Raw genomic sequence first — 14,507 nt, forward strand, 5'->3', positions numbered from 1 at the left:
TTATTGCCCCATAACCTCAGGATGCAGCTGTATTATTTGTCCTCTAGAGAGCCCAAAAGGCCGACAACTGTATGAGCCTACTCTAGTATTCCTTTGTGTGCTGAGCAAATAGTACTGAATACGGAGCCGGGGCACATACAGATAACTCCTGAGTGAATCCAGTGATGCATATGTACACATCATGCTTAGGGCGTGCTTATTGCAGGACAAGACCCTTATGGTAACCAGTTTATTAGGTGTGAGATTAGGGCCTTTTTCTGTCATGCAAGCAAAGTGTCCACTGGCCTCTATACTATCCTTATTGTACCAGGTGAAATGTTGTTGTTGTTGTTGTGCATATACAGCAAGGCAGCAAGAGTTATTACTGTGTGCTTGAGGCATCTTCCACACCAGCACTTCTGGTTCTCCACGGTGAATTTTTAAAAAATCTAGTTGTGCAAGACAGTGTTTGCTTTCTCACCATTTCCTATAAATACTTAAAATGTTATGCATTTTGACACATGGCCCACAACTGGCCAAGCCACACTCCATAGTTCTCACAACTAGACTGAATTTGCCAAAACCCCTGCAGCTGTGGCTTTTGCTTGTGAAAGGCCAGAGCTTTGCCTACGTGATTGAAATGTGGCCAGACAGGTGAGGTCCAGGTTATGCCAGAAAAGAAACTAGTTTGTATGACGTGCTGTCCGACAATGCTGGAAGTCAAATATGTTAATAGTTGTGTTGCCGACTGAAAAAAGGGAGGGAGATGCAAGATAATGTTGCACATTTTCAGACAGTCCTGGAAGGCATTTATAGTGTTGCACTCTGTTGTTCACATGAAAAGGAATAGAAATAGTTTCACAATGAACAAAATAAGAGAGCTTGAGAGAAAAGTTGAATCCCTGGATCCTTTCTCACCTCTGCACAGCTGGCCAATCATGACCTGAAGTGAGTGTGAATGTTGGATTGTCATTTCGGAAAGTTACAGAAATTGTCGGACACAGCCCCTCCTAATCCGACGTCGGAAAGGTGTGGGGGGAGGAGGTTTCCGAAGTTATTCAATTTTCATTTGAGAAGTAGTTCTGAAGAAGCATACTGGCAGCTGTGGAGTGTGGAACTAAACTGTGGGGTGTCGCCATCCTGCAAGTGCTCATGGGGTTTTTCAGTTACCTCAAGCTGGCACCTGGCCTTTGTGTGCAAAATGGCCAGGTGCCAGCTTAGCTTGTTTCCTGGCTGTTGTCTTTGCAATATGTGAGTTTGCTCCACATATTATGTGGAAACTTTGTTGGCCTGAAGACAGGTCTTTGACATGTGCCTTTGTTCTTCTCAAAAAGGTTTTCTATTTAACAGCCAGTCAGGGCATTAAGTTAACAGCACATGACCCACACGAGAGTAACGGTAATCAAAACTGTTTTGACTAATGCAGGCCTCATTTTCTACATAAAAGCAATAGCTGGCTTTTTCCAGTCTGATGTTTTATGTTTGTTCTACAGGACACACAGCATGTCGTGCCTCGTGTGTCTTCCCTTCCACTGTATTAGAGGTTGTGATATGTGCGGTACCCGAATGTGGTTCTGCACAAACTGTTCAATTTGCTATGCATGTCCACCAAACATCCCTTCAGTAGTTGATAAAACTTTGTGTCAGAATAAAAAATTGCATTTACAATTTCATTTTGTAATGAATTCATGTATTTTACTTTGAAATGTATGCATGGGCAAATTTTAACTGTATCTGAGAACATGCAGCATGCATTAATTAGGCACCTGCTGTTTTATTGTACAGACACTAACTTTACGCACATACAAGAAAGATGTTATCCAACTGTGCGCACTTCTTCGCAGGTTTTGTATTTATCTTCATTGGCTCTGCAATCCTGTACTTCTTTCAAATGCTTAATGATTCTTTTCCCTTTATAGGTGTGCCTGAATCGGCAGTGCCAGAATGTCAGTGTCTTTGGTGTGCACGAGTGCTCTGGAAAGTGCAATGGACGTGGGGTGAGTGCAAAGTACCTACTAGGTCAATATTTAGTTATAAATTATGCACTTAGCCCGTGAAACTGTCCTTTAAGGACTTTGTATTTATCCATTTTTGACGAACTAAACAAAATGAAGACCTTCTTTACTGCCCTATAATTGCACACAATAGCAGAGCAGAATTGTATTTACAGTGCAGCCTGTGAGTTATGGCGGCTGTTCCTATTCTGTATGATCAATCTTCATTGTCCCACTGAGGTTAAATCAATCCCATTTATCAGCATCACTTATGGTCTACTTATAGTGTTGTCCATCATTTTCTGGCTATACAGTGAGAGAAGATTCAGTGCAGCACTGCAGGGAGAGAAACTCTGTTGCAGTATAAAAGTCTTCCTGCCAAGAAATCATCACCTTTCTCACCTCGCAGCATTTCTTATCAATAATTCAACAAGGGGTGCTTTTATGTTTTATTTACTTTGTTGTTCAGTTTTTCGAATCAAACACTTGCCAGCTGCTAAATTAGTTTACAGTATCCTCTGATCTTCACTACCAATTATATCAATTTATAGCGCAGAGGTTGTATACAGTAAAAAATCAAAGCTGTGATACTAAACCAGTATATTGCTTAAACTCTTATATCTTGTAACTAACCAAAGACCCCTGATCCAAATGGGTCCATCGATAAAGAAATCACGTTGTTATGCTCAACAACAAGTGAAACGTTGTAGCTGCCAGTTGATCGGCTCACTGCAATAAATGTAATCAAATAAAAAAAAATACTTTGCAAGATTTCTGTAGAAAAAGTATAGAGAAACAGTTTTCCATTAAGAGCGTGGACTTGAGCTGCATCTTCCCTCCTGCCGAAATATCTGCCAAATCAATTTGTCTGCCATTTTCTCAAACACCTCGCACAGTACTGGACCTGACTGGAAAAGTAGTAATTCTGAATTCACTGTAGGAGTTTAAAGAATATTGTTTGCCTGCAAGTCAGCTCACTTTTTCTTGCACTGGTACTCAGATACATAGGTATCAACATTTGTTGCATATTAAAGCAGGTGGCACCTTTTTAGATTTTCTATAGCTAATAACCCTACATCAATTGACATCTTACAGTTGTTCTCCATTGCTTAAACACTATAACCAGGCTATTGAACTAAAATTTCAAAACCATAACTCCATTTTTCCAAAAGCACACCCGTTTCTCTGAACTCTACACACAAATCCCTTCATTTCTCATTGCCTACACCATGTGGTCATTGAGAAAGCACTGACATTCAATTTTAAATACTCAATCAGCACAGGTTGAGCTCAATTAGCAGACAGCTACCCAGGTGGAAACACAAACAGTCAAAATTGATAACACACCAATCAGAAGCTTCAAAAGATAGATAAAAGGGCCAGAGTCAGTTCATTCAGTTGTAGAACAATGGATCCAGAGAAATCTGAAGAAAGAGGTGTAGGACACCAGAGAGGAGGAAGAGGAGGAGGAAGAAACGCAGTATGGAGAGGAGGAAGAGGTGAAGGAAGAGGAACCGTAGGGCTGCGTCCGAAAAGTGAAAAAAATCTCCTTTTTAACCTAAGAAAAGTTCACTAAGGAATAAAAAAATGTGTGCAAATGTTTTCATTTGTTTTGTTCATTTCTTTTGTGTTCATCATGTGAAAAGGTTTTTGAGGGGAAGAACCAAGCAACATTTATTACTATCTCAAATATTTGACACACCCTTGGATATAGTAAAATGATTTATTCCTTTTTCAGAAGAGCAAACAGTGGATATAATCTGTGTCTGTATTGTTGTTTTTTCTATGCATTTGTTCCACAGACAGACATAGACCGTTAATAGATATGTATATGCTTTTGTATTGTAACATTTCCCTTCACACACACATAAAACCCCCTCAAATCATACCTCCCTCTGAGTCCCCAAGTGCCTCTTAACCTCGTCACCCAACGTGAAGGAGAGTCCATGGCCTGGAGGCAGGGCAGGCACTTGACTGTACGTCTGCGCTAAATGTAAATCCCCCACAGCTGCACAGCTCCCTCTGCACCTCCCTTCCTCCTCCATCCTCCCTCCAACTGACAGTTGGACTGTGTTACCTCGCCAGGGAATCCTCCTGGATCAAACTTCTGCACTGGAAACCTGAGGCTTTACGGGATGGACTCTCCCATGCACATGTTTTATCAGTTATGACTCTTTGTGCACACACTTGCACAGCCAGTGTTCTCTTATCTTGAAAGTCACTTAGACAAAAAAAAAAAAACACAATTCCGTTTTCATCTTGTTATTTGGGGAAAGACGATTTGTCGATCATTTATATCTGGACTGTAGCTGGAAGGAATACAAATGCCTTTTCTACTATTTTATGCAGGAAGTGTCAATGTAGCATGTAATGTAAAATAAAACAACTTTGTTTGCAGGTGTGCAACAACAAGAAGAACTGTCACTGTGAAGCACACTGGGCCCCTCCATTCTGTGAGAAAGCAGGCTTTGGTGGGAGCATTGACAGCGGGCCAATGAGACTGGCAGGTAGTGTGTAAGATTTCTTTTCTATCCTCACTCATCTAGATAGAAAAACAACTGCAGTAACTCCGAAATAACCAACACTAAGCTGAACCAGCTGCACTTTGTACATCTCTTTCCTGCAGCGTCGGTACTGGATTGATGTGTGGTTTTGGACTGGAGTTCAACTTTTGTGTTGTGTTTTTCAACACAACTCCCCTTCCACTCAGCAATACATTACACGACACAGTCTGTAGTTTTAAAAGAGAAAGAAACTGACTTCTAGTCCTTAGAGAGAAGAACAGAAGGAACAGAGAAATGTGAATCACACAACTGTGCTGCTGACCGTGGCCTAGCTGTAACGGTCTTTGCGTTATGTCCTGTCATTGTTCTGTGCTGTAGATGTGCGCGTGTGTGTATTAATGTGCGTGTTGTCATATATGGCATCAGCCGACAGCGTGGTCATTATTGTGGCAATCCTGGTCACACTGGTCAGCCTTCTGGTAACCACCGTGATCATCTTTCTGAAGAGGAAGACTCTGCTGCGCCTCCTCTTCACCAACAGGAAGAGCACCTTGGAGAAACTCAGGTGACGTGTCTCTCCACGAAACAAAACAAAGAGCCAATGAGGTTTGACTGTGGATCAGTGACATGTTGTGAGGCTGCTTACACTGCAGCGAAAACCCTTATAAATATAAGGATTAAATAAATAAATTTAATATAGATTATTTGGATTTTAAAGTGAAATTATTTCATTATTTTAATGCTGTTAAAACAGTTTACAGTTTGGCTCCAATGTCTTATTTTCTACTGACAAAAGTAAGCCTGGTTGCACATAATATTTGGCAAATAAAATAAATGGTTGTTTTTGTGTAAAGAACAGAATATTCTTGCCCTGTTAACTAGTTTGAGTGTGATTTCTCAACAACCTAACATGCCACTTCTCTTAAATGAAGAATTTATGATGCAAATATAAATAAAACCTAGTATCACAATTTTAAAAAGGTTAACACTTCCTTTTTACAGATCAGTAATTACCTAATGTTCAGCTAATAATTACCAAGAAGTAATTTAATATGTAATTTGATTATAATTATAAGGGAAATAAAGATTGTGTTCAACTTCGTACAGTTCATTAATTTCCAGTGAATTGCTTGTGTAACTGGAGAGTATTTTTATCCATGAACAGCAGGTCATGCAAACATAATTCAGCATATAGGAAAAGAAAAGATTTTACTAATAAATGAATAATGTATTATGTTATAATTTTATATACTTTGAACAATGTTTTGAGTTTAAATTTTAGTTTAGTTTAAATAATCTCTGTAGGCCTACTCTATTAAGAGCATGGTATGCAGATGTTAATAACAACAACTGTCACAAGCTAATTTTACCAACCATTATTATTATTTTGAGATACTTCCTTATGTTCAAAGACTAAATGCTTAGAGAAAATGGAGAACTGCAGACATTTGTAAATGAGATGTGATACATGCTTTCAAGTAACTTTGCTGCAGCTCCCTATATCTGCCTAACTGTCTGAAAGCTCCTCTTGTCCTGTATTATGAATGAAATTCGTAAATTTTCATTGTAGAGTTTTTTTCTCATAATATTACCCAGCTTCGTAATTTAAAATTTTTAACCTACAACGGCCCTAATACGCCGTTGAGCAACTGTTATTTTTTATGAGTAATATTCATAAACATGAAAAACAGGCCTGTATTTTCAAATATGATCAGCTGAGAAACACAAACCGGTTAATTTTTCATCTTTAGTTTAACTGATTATACAGAATATGTGAATATACCAGAAATGTCAAAAAAAAACTACAGAATGGATCTTTAAATACTTTTGTTGTGCTTGTAGATCTGTGGAGGCCAACAGACCAACCAGCCCCATCAGGAATCAGTCCATGTACAGGCCAACAGCACAACGCAAGCCTCCATCAAAACCCTCTGGAGCCAACATATATAAGGTGAGTCACTCGCTATAATATGTCTGTTACACATTTGGCAAGCTGTTTGATAGATGCAGTAATGCTGTACACTTATCTGTTCATATAAATGATATATCTACTGCATATGTGTGTTTGTGTGCTCATTTCTGTCGCGGCCCATTTGATTTGATGTCTTTTGTAATCACGCTCTATTAAAGGCTCCACTAACCTGCAGCCAAGCTTCGGTTTAGAGTTGTCATTATTCCAGGCTTGTTGACAAAACCAGATGACAGCAGGCCGGGTAATTGATTCAGCCTCACTATATCTGTCTCTAAGAAATATTAATTACGGTGCTTTTTTCGTCAGGAGGCAGACAAACTTTAATTGAGAGATCTCTCCATTTAAATGAGACTCAGGATGTTATTTGAGCCCCTTTTTATTATTTGTTTTTAATAAAGCGATTTTTTTAATGCGAAGGGGGCCAAGTTGATTGATTCGGGCAGAAGAGAAAAGTAGGTTTGATTTGTTCATTGGAGAATGATAAGCACAGAGGGAGATTACTTATCATTTCTGTGTATGACACACTGAAGATACATGCATTTATAAGCTCGAGTGTGTATATGTTGATCTGATTTGTGTTTGCACTTGCCTGTATCTGCAGCAACTGTATATAAAAGTGATATTTCATATCATAATTAAGAGTAGAAGTTCATCCAGTTTATGTAAATTCAGTCCACCAGTGACTATTTGAAACAGCCTGTCCAGTCTTATTATGGTCACCACTTCAGCCACTCGCTGATGTCCAGATGTCAGTCAGCTCTCTTTGAATACATCTGCATCAAGTGTGCATGCTGCGTGTGTGTGTGTGTGTGTGTGTGTGTGTGTGCGTGCTGCATGTGTGTGTATGTGTGTGCGTGCTGCGTGTGTGTGTGTGTGTGTGTGTGTGTGTGTGTGTTGTCCAGCAGCCAAATCCTTTCTGGCCATTTTAGGTGTTATTGGTTTGTTCTGGAGCGGAGGGGTAACAGCTGGTCAGGACATGTGGTCAGACTCTGGCTTTTACAATTTCACAACGTCATATCTAATAATGTTGTTTTCCAGTTTTATGACCAACTCTGACATCAGCCGCTTCACTCTAATGAGAACTTTATGACTGACTGGAATTGTACTTTTTAAGCACGCACAACACCTTAATATCGCAGGTTAAAGCTTTTATTAATCATGACACAAGGCTAGGGCTGCAGGCAGCTAATGTGTTGATTCTTTGTTTGATTAGTCCTTTAGTCTACAAGGTGTCTACAATCACAATTGCCCAAAGGTCTGTTGGACATCTTCAAAGTAAAGGTCTTAAAAGGTCCAAAATTATGACCTGATCCGACACTTATGGAAAACCACCAGGATTGAACATGCATGAATACAATCTAAAAGGGACCACAAGACTCTAAGACTGAATGGACCAGAATATAACTAGATCCAATCTTAAGTGCCGTTAACCCAAACAGGAAAACAAACAGAAAAGGAACACCACAAGTGACAGCAGCATGATGCAAATTAGCCGAGAGCAGAAATACAGTTCTCACTCTCTGTCTCACCTCAAAAAACACAGTTTTCTCCTGTGCTGAAGCGGCATGTGGTCAGAGCTGATAATGAGTCTGCTTGAATCCACTTGTACATATTGATGACACAAATACGTGACCTGCGCCAATACAGTGTGACCCTACCTAGCACTTCAAAATGCTGCTTGTTTGGTCCAACCAAAAGGTCTAATACCAAAAGACAGTGAATTGTTCCATTTACCATTATATAAAACTGAGAAAAACAGAAATTCATCACATTTCATTAGCTGGAACCAGCAAATCTCTGTTATATTGCTTGATAAAAGACAAATAATTTATAATTAAAATAGTTGCCCATTCATTTCATAACAGAAAATAACAGAATAATCTCTTATTGTTTCAGCACTACGCAAGATTAAAGTGTTTAAATAGTCGGATCTGATTGGCCTTTTTCACAGAGGACATTCTGACATGTCACAGTAGGAAAAGCACACGTGTGAATAATAAAATTAATGATGGCTAAATTTAATTTAGCTGCTTTAGTTTCAGGGGCTTGTTATTTTGCATGGTGTTTTCATGGCTGACTGGGACACTTGAATAGAGTGGAGTTAATGTTATTAGTAACGCCTGTGCTTTTACTGCTTTGACAAGCCAAAGTGTCTACCGTCAGAAATGCCAGTGTCGTAACAGATGACACATAACTGCTGGAATGACTGAAAATAACGTCCTCTCATCCTCTTTGCAGCCATCTCTCCTGAGTGCAGAGCCTCTTCTCCCTCCACACAACTTCCACTCTCATAGCCTGCGCAGACTGCCCCTCTACCAGCCCCTGCACATCAGCCAGCCCATACCGGCGTGTCTGAGTGTGGGCCAGCCCACATTGCCTCCTCTCCCAGCCCACCTCAGGGTCCTGCCGGCCCACACGTCCCTTTCCCCACCTCGAGTGCCACCTTTTCTCAGTCTGCCCCGCCAGCAGTCATCGTACAGAGTGGACCAGGTTTGTTTGCAAAAATGTAGAGGAATGGTTTGTTTTTGTCTTTTAAATTCTGCAGTAATGACATGCTTAGATCCCCACAGCTTTAATGGACCATATACTATATATGTATATGGCAAATTGAAGTTGTGTATATTTTACTGCACATTATTTCTGACCTTTTTCCAAGCCATACCACAGATTTTTACATTATTTCTCTACAGCTAACAATTATTGTCATTGTCTATTAATCTGTCGATTATTTTCTCTGTTAATCGATTAGTTGTTTGATCTATAAAATCTCAGAAAATGGTCGATCAGTATTTCCCAAAGCTCAGGATGATGTCCCCAAATGTCTTTTTTTGTCGACAACAACTCAAAGATATTCAGTTTACTGTCATAGAGGAGCAAAGAAAATTACTCAAACTGATTAATCTATTATCAAAATAGTTGCTACTTAATTAAATACTTTACAACTAATTAATTGGTCGTTGTAGCTCTATACACATTCCAGGCATCCATCAGTGTTATTTCATTTTAATAAAGTATGAAAATAAGCCTGCTGAGACTTGAAACCTTCCTGAAAGAAGTCACAGTGATATTTAGTTACATTCTCATCGGTGCGTTTACAGGCACTCTGACATCTGACATTTGAGTCAGCTGCTGTAAAAGCATTTAAATCTCACTGTTCTGCAGCTTTCTGTCGGATCACGTGATATACCTCAGCAGATGAAGTTTGCATAGTAATTATAAAAATTGGACAAAAACAGTCTTAGCAGAATTTTTAAGTCAACATGGAAAATTAGTCCTTAAAGTGCTGATAAAAATGAGAATCTCTAATCACTTATGGTGTACAAACAAACATGGGTGCTGTAAAATAATACATTGGGGTTACTTATTTCTCAGACTCCACGGTTTCAGTGGGCACACAGATGAAGAGTTTTAAAGTCTCACGTTGCATTGCCACATGACAGTAATGTAACTCTAACAGTAACTAAAGCAGAAGAAATGCTCACTGTGATGGATTACCTATGTCAAGCAAATTTGAAGTCTCATGATTTTCACACTGTAGTGAAATGAACAGAAACCAATGGAAAGGAATGGAAGGTAGGAAATCAATCTGAAAACCGTGGTACTCTTTAAACATGTTCCACAGTAATGTAAAATATATGCAAATTGTAGTTAATGGTCTGAAACATGTACAGCCACCTGTATGGTCATTTTTAAAGGTTGTAGCAAAGTGTTGGACACCAGAACTCTGCACTGCGGTCGGCTTGCTTGCCCACATATCGACAGCAAAATTCAATCCGTCTCCCTCCCCGTGACCCAACTCCTGAGTAAGGTGCTGCTTTCTGCTGAGCCAGTGGTATTGGATGCAGTGGAGATAGTAAATCCATCTGTCCGCTGGATTTGGTGGGGGATCCAAATCCTGTACCGGCACAGCAAGGAGAGCTGTGTTGGATGGCAGCAGTTAGTGAGCCGCGGCAGGGTGCACGGGGAATTATCAGATGTGTGCTGCTTTAAAAAAAAAAAAATAACACAAGGACATTAGCTTTGTCATTTGACACTTTCTCTCTTCTGGATAAAGAACATCACATAATCCCAGATGTAAAGGCAGAGCATGAAGGACTTAGAGGGAGGTGTGCGGAAATCCACTGTTTATACCTCCAAAGTTAATCATTCAGGTGAGAAGCAGCAGTGGTGGAAACTAAGTACATTTACTCAAATTCAGTTTTGAGGTTCTTGTACTTTACTTGAGTATTTCCTTTTTTCCACTACATTTTGGAGCCCAAAACTGTAAACTACCTTTTATGCCACTACATTTATTTTTACAGCTATAGTATATATCAGATTAATGCTTTACATTAAAAAAAACATATGAGTTTATAAAATACAATACTTTTTTGGGCTCATGAATGCTCACAAGAAAGCAGTGTCTATGGGTTGTGAGCAGTTACCCCAAAGAGACATTTTCCCTCTAAACTTCTCAGATGGCTTCATTTAAATAACTGCTTGAAGCCTAAAATGGTCTAATGATTCGATATTTCACAAAAAGGCAAAGAATAGAGAAAAGTCCCAATGTTTTTTTTTTGTAGCAGAACTTCTTCTTTCCTCTAACATTAATCACTACCTCCATCTCGCAGCAGGAAAATGCAGCTTACACATTAGTGAATCCGTATTAAAAATCTTTTATGTGATAGATAATAATATGCCAGTCGAGGGCCATTTTTCTGCAGAATGAGTACTATTGCTTTTACATTTTGCTGATGATACTTTTGCACTTCTACGTAAGTTAAAGATCTGAATACTTTTTCTACCACTGAGCAACAGAGACAGCTGGCATCTCATCAAGCATTGCAGCATATCCCCCTTGATTGATATGAACTTACACTGTTGCTGAAAGGCCACTGCTTGCTTTATAAACAGGCTGCTCACCGGCCTGCCAAAACAATGAAACCCTGCTACCTGCTAATATCTACGAACTCACTTTGCTGTAATGAAACAGATGGCGTGAGCAGAGGTGGCACATGTATTGTGGGTCAGAAACAGAAAAGAGGGGTCTGTTGAGATTTAATATAAAAGGCAGCAAGGACGTACAGGGCATCAGTCCTTAAACAGAAAATGTATCACAAGCTTATTTTAATACTCACCAGGTCCTCCCCTGCTGTCTGTGCCAATGTGCCTCATTTTAAAATACTTTTTCTCTCTTAGGCATGCGTGCCGACTGCATCTCATTCATTCTGAGGTGTTTCCAGGGGAATAAAGCCTATCCTGCATTTATTACAATGAGGCGACGCATGAAAAGAAAACAGTGTGGGCGCTGACAATTTTCACAAACAGACCTGCTTGCTATTATCTTGTTCCGCTGAAGGAAAAATACATATCAGATACGTGCCAGATCTAAATAAATGTGATGTGAATAAGCTTAAACCCTGTTCAGACACGCTGCAAAAGTAGACTGCAGTAGTTAAAATTATGCCTGTCCAGAATGTCATCTTTTCAGGAACTTAGAAAAATAGCTTTGTTTTTGGCCAGACGAACATGCATTTTTCAATTCCTCCGGTGGGTTTTGAAAGGTGCTTGTAAGCCCAAGGCTCGTAGATCTTTCTCATGCCACGGAGGACAGTGCAATCCTTCATTTTGAATTAAGATGTGAACACGACCAAGACTCCAGTTACAGTGTAAGGTTTTCTGCCAAGAGCGGCATTAGAATGCACATGGGTCCTGGATTATTTTTGCATTCAAATGGATGCATCTGTCCATTTACATCTTTGTTCTCTTCTGTACACTCCCTCGAAAAACAGCCTGATTTAGAGTTATTCTTCATTTAAACCAAACGGTCCATAAATTACACGAGTTTGTTAGGGATGACCACAGTGGGTGGTACATTGTATGTGGAAATCTGTGAAATGCGCTATTTATTTCAGTTACTATTCTCACAGATGTATCTTATTGGATCACAGGAGTCCTGTGTATGTTTTATTACCCCCAACATCTCAGCAGGTAAGAACAGTATCCACATGGGACTGTAATGCAGATTCAGAGTAAACCTGCTGTTCAGTCTGATTAGCCTCTGTGGGGCATCTTGTGTATTTAACTGCATCTGAACAGCTTTGGGCTGTTTTATGGAGATAGTTTTGCACATTTTGGGTTAATAAAAACTTTTTTTCTCAGTTAAGAGTTGAAGAGGTCATATTAACAGGGCTTAAACCAAGAAAGTTTTTGGTGCCTGAAATGTGTTCGGAGTTTACAACAAAGATGGAGGGTACAAGACCGTAACTTTGTGTTGAAAAGTGATGGGGACATAGGGGCTCAGATTAGGGGTGTGACATACACTTACGAAGTCACGAAACATTACACAGTACGATACTGGGTTCACAAGAACAAGATGAGAAGATAATAAGCTAAGCCACGCCCCGAATACTCAGCTGGCCAATCACAACACAGTGTAGGACTTGCTCTAACTGTGGTCCGACACTTTCATGGCTGCGCCTCATTGACTCTGCAAAATGAGTCGTTTTCTAGCTTTTTATTTTTTTTGCTGTATTTTTCCAAGATATGGTCAAAGCTGTTCCTGGGGCACTTTTAATAGTTACAGTCGAAACCCAGAGAGGTGGAAAGTAGAAATACGATTTAGTCACTTTCCAAAACCTAAAACAAATCCAGGAAAATGTTGGCTGTCTGTTGTTTCTACTTAATATTAAGTTAGCTAACGCTAGCTAACTCAATACTGAATGTAATGTTATAAATCCCTACCGTTCTGCTTTGTAATGATTGTAATAGTGAACAGAGACCTATCCAGCTGTACAGAAGCAGTGTTGATCCTTAATATCGTTGTCCTCTTTCTCAGTAGTCAATAATCATACGGTGGTTAAATTTTACTCTGTGATGGGTAACGTTTAGCTCCTGTCTTTATTTTTTTCACGGCAGTTTGACAGCCTGAATACAACCTTCAGATGCACAATGCAACTGCAAAACTGTCTGCTTCTTTCTGAGATCGCTTTTTCCAAAAATTAGACAATATTTCTCCAGGGATTGCAGTAATAGACAGTGGCAGCACCGTGATAAAAGTCCAACAGGTCAGACTTAGCTACAGTAACTAAGGGGGCATGGCTTAGCAAAGGGTTAATTGGAACCAAACCATGAAATATCACCCCAGACAACAAAAGTATGTGGACAGGGGTGTCTACACACTTTTGGCTATATAGTGAAGAAAGAGAAAAGTACAGACATACTATAATAGAAATAGAATAGAATAGAAAAGAAAACCTCCTTCATGCAAAGTTATGCTCATGTGAAACCTTTCATTAATGTTTTAAACCTTCCAGTTCTCGAAGAGCTATCCATGCATGATGTGAAAAATCTTTTTTCTCTGTGTGCATAGTACTTCCTATGCAGTATTCCTCTTAAGTGTGTGTGTGTGTGTTTGTGTGTGTGTGTGTGTGTGAGAGACGGTAGCGTGGTTGCTGGTAGCAGATGTTTATCAATGCTTCGCCTCCTTGCTGTAGATTAGTTACACATGATGGCCCCTCATTCAGATAACCTTCTACACTCACACAGCACTGCCACAGAGGTGGTGGTGACAAAGGGGGGAGAAGGTTTGGGATTCACCATCATGTAAGCTGTGGGAATTCAGAGAAGATACCGATAACACAGTGCCCTCTAGTGAAACGGGTCTGCTTTTGTCTCCAGAAAGCTGCTAATCTACACTCACCTAAAGGATTATTAGGAACACCTGTTCAATTTCTCATTAATGCAATTATCTAATCAACCAATCACATGGCAGTTGCTTCAATGCATTTAGGGGTGTGGTCCTGGTCAAGACAATCTCCTGAACTCCAAACTGAATGTCAGAATGGGAAAGAGAGGTGATTTAAGCAATTTTGAGCGTGGCATGGTTGTTGGTGCCAGACGGGCCGGTCTGAGTATTTCACAATCTGCTCAGTTACTGGGATTTTCACGCACAACCATTTCTAGGGTTTACAAAGAATGGTGTGAAAAGGGGAAAACATCCAGTATGCGGCAGTCCTGTGGACGAAAATGCCTTGTTGATGCTAGAGGTCAGAGGAGAATGGGCCGACTGATTCAAGC

General features: G+C 39.8%; 1 protein-coding gene across 2 annotated transcripts in view; it reads left to right on the top strand.

Annotated features, from left to right (window-relative positions):
• Nucleotides 1–14,507, top strand: part of adam12b (ADAM metallopeptidase domain 12b) — a 61,848-nt gene that overhangs the window by 44,166 nt on the left and 3,175 nt on the right. Inside the window, exons 15-19 of one of the 2 annotated variants that reach the window (XM_046070992.1) lie at nucleotides 1,899–1,976; nucleotides 4,372–4,480; nucleotides 4,856–5,042; nucleotides 6,320–6,428; nucleotides 8,688–8,939. In XM_046070992.1, the coding sequence (XP_045926948.1) occupies nucleotides 1,899–1,976; nucleotides 4,372–4,480; nucleotides 4,856–5,042; nucleotides 6,320–6,428; nucleotides 8,688–8,939 (735 nt within the window). The remainder of the gene's footprint in view (nucleotides 1–1,898; nucleotides 1,977–4,371; nucleotides 4,481–4,855; nucleotides 5,043–6,319; nucleotides 6,429–8,687; nucleotides 8,940–14,507) is intronic. The other variant, XM_046070993.1, reaches the window with a different exon arrangement.

The sequence above is a fragment of the Micropterus dolomieu genome, linkage group LG15 (assembly GCF_021292245.1).
Source record: "Micropterus dolomieu isolate WLL.071019.BEF.003 ecotype Adirondacks linkage group LG15, ASM2129224v1, whole genome shotgun sequence".
NCBI lineage: Eukaryota > Metazoa > Chordata > Actinopteri > Centrarchiformes > Centrarchidae > Micropterus > Micropterus dolomieu.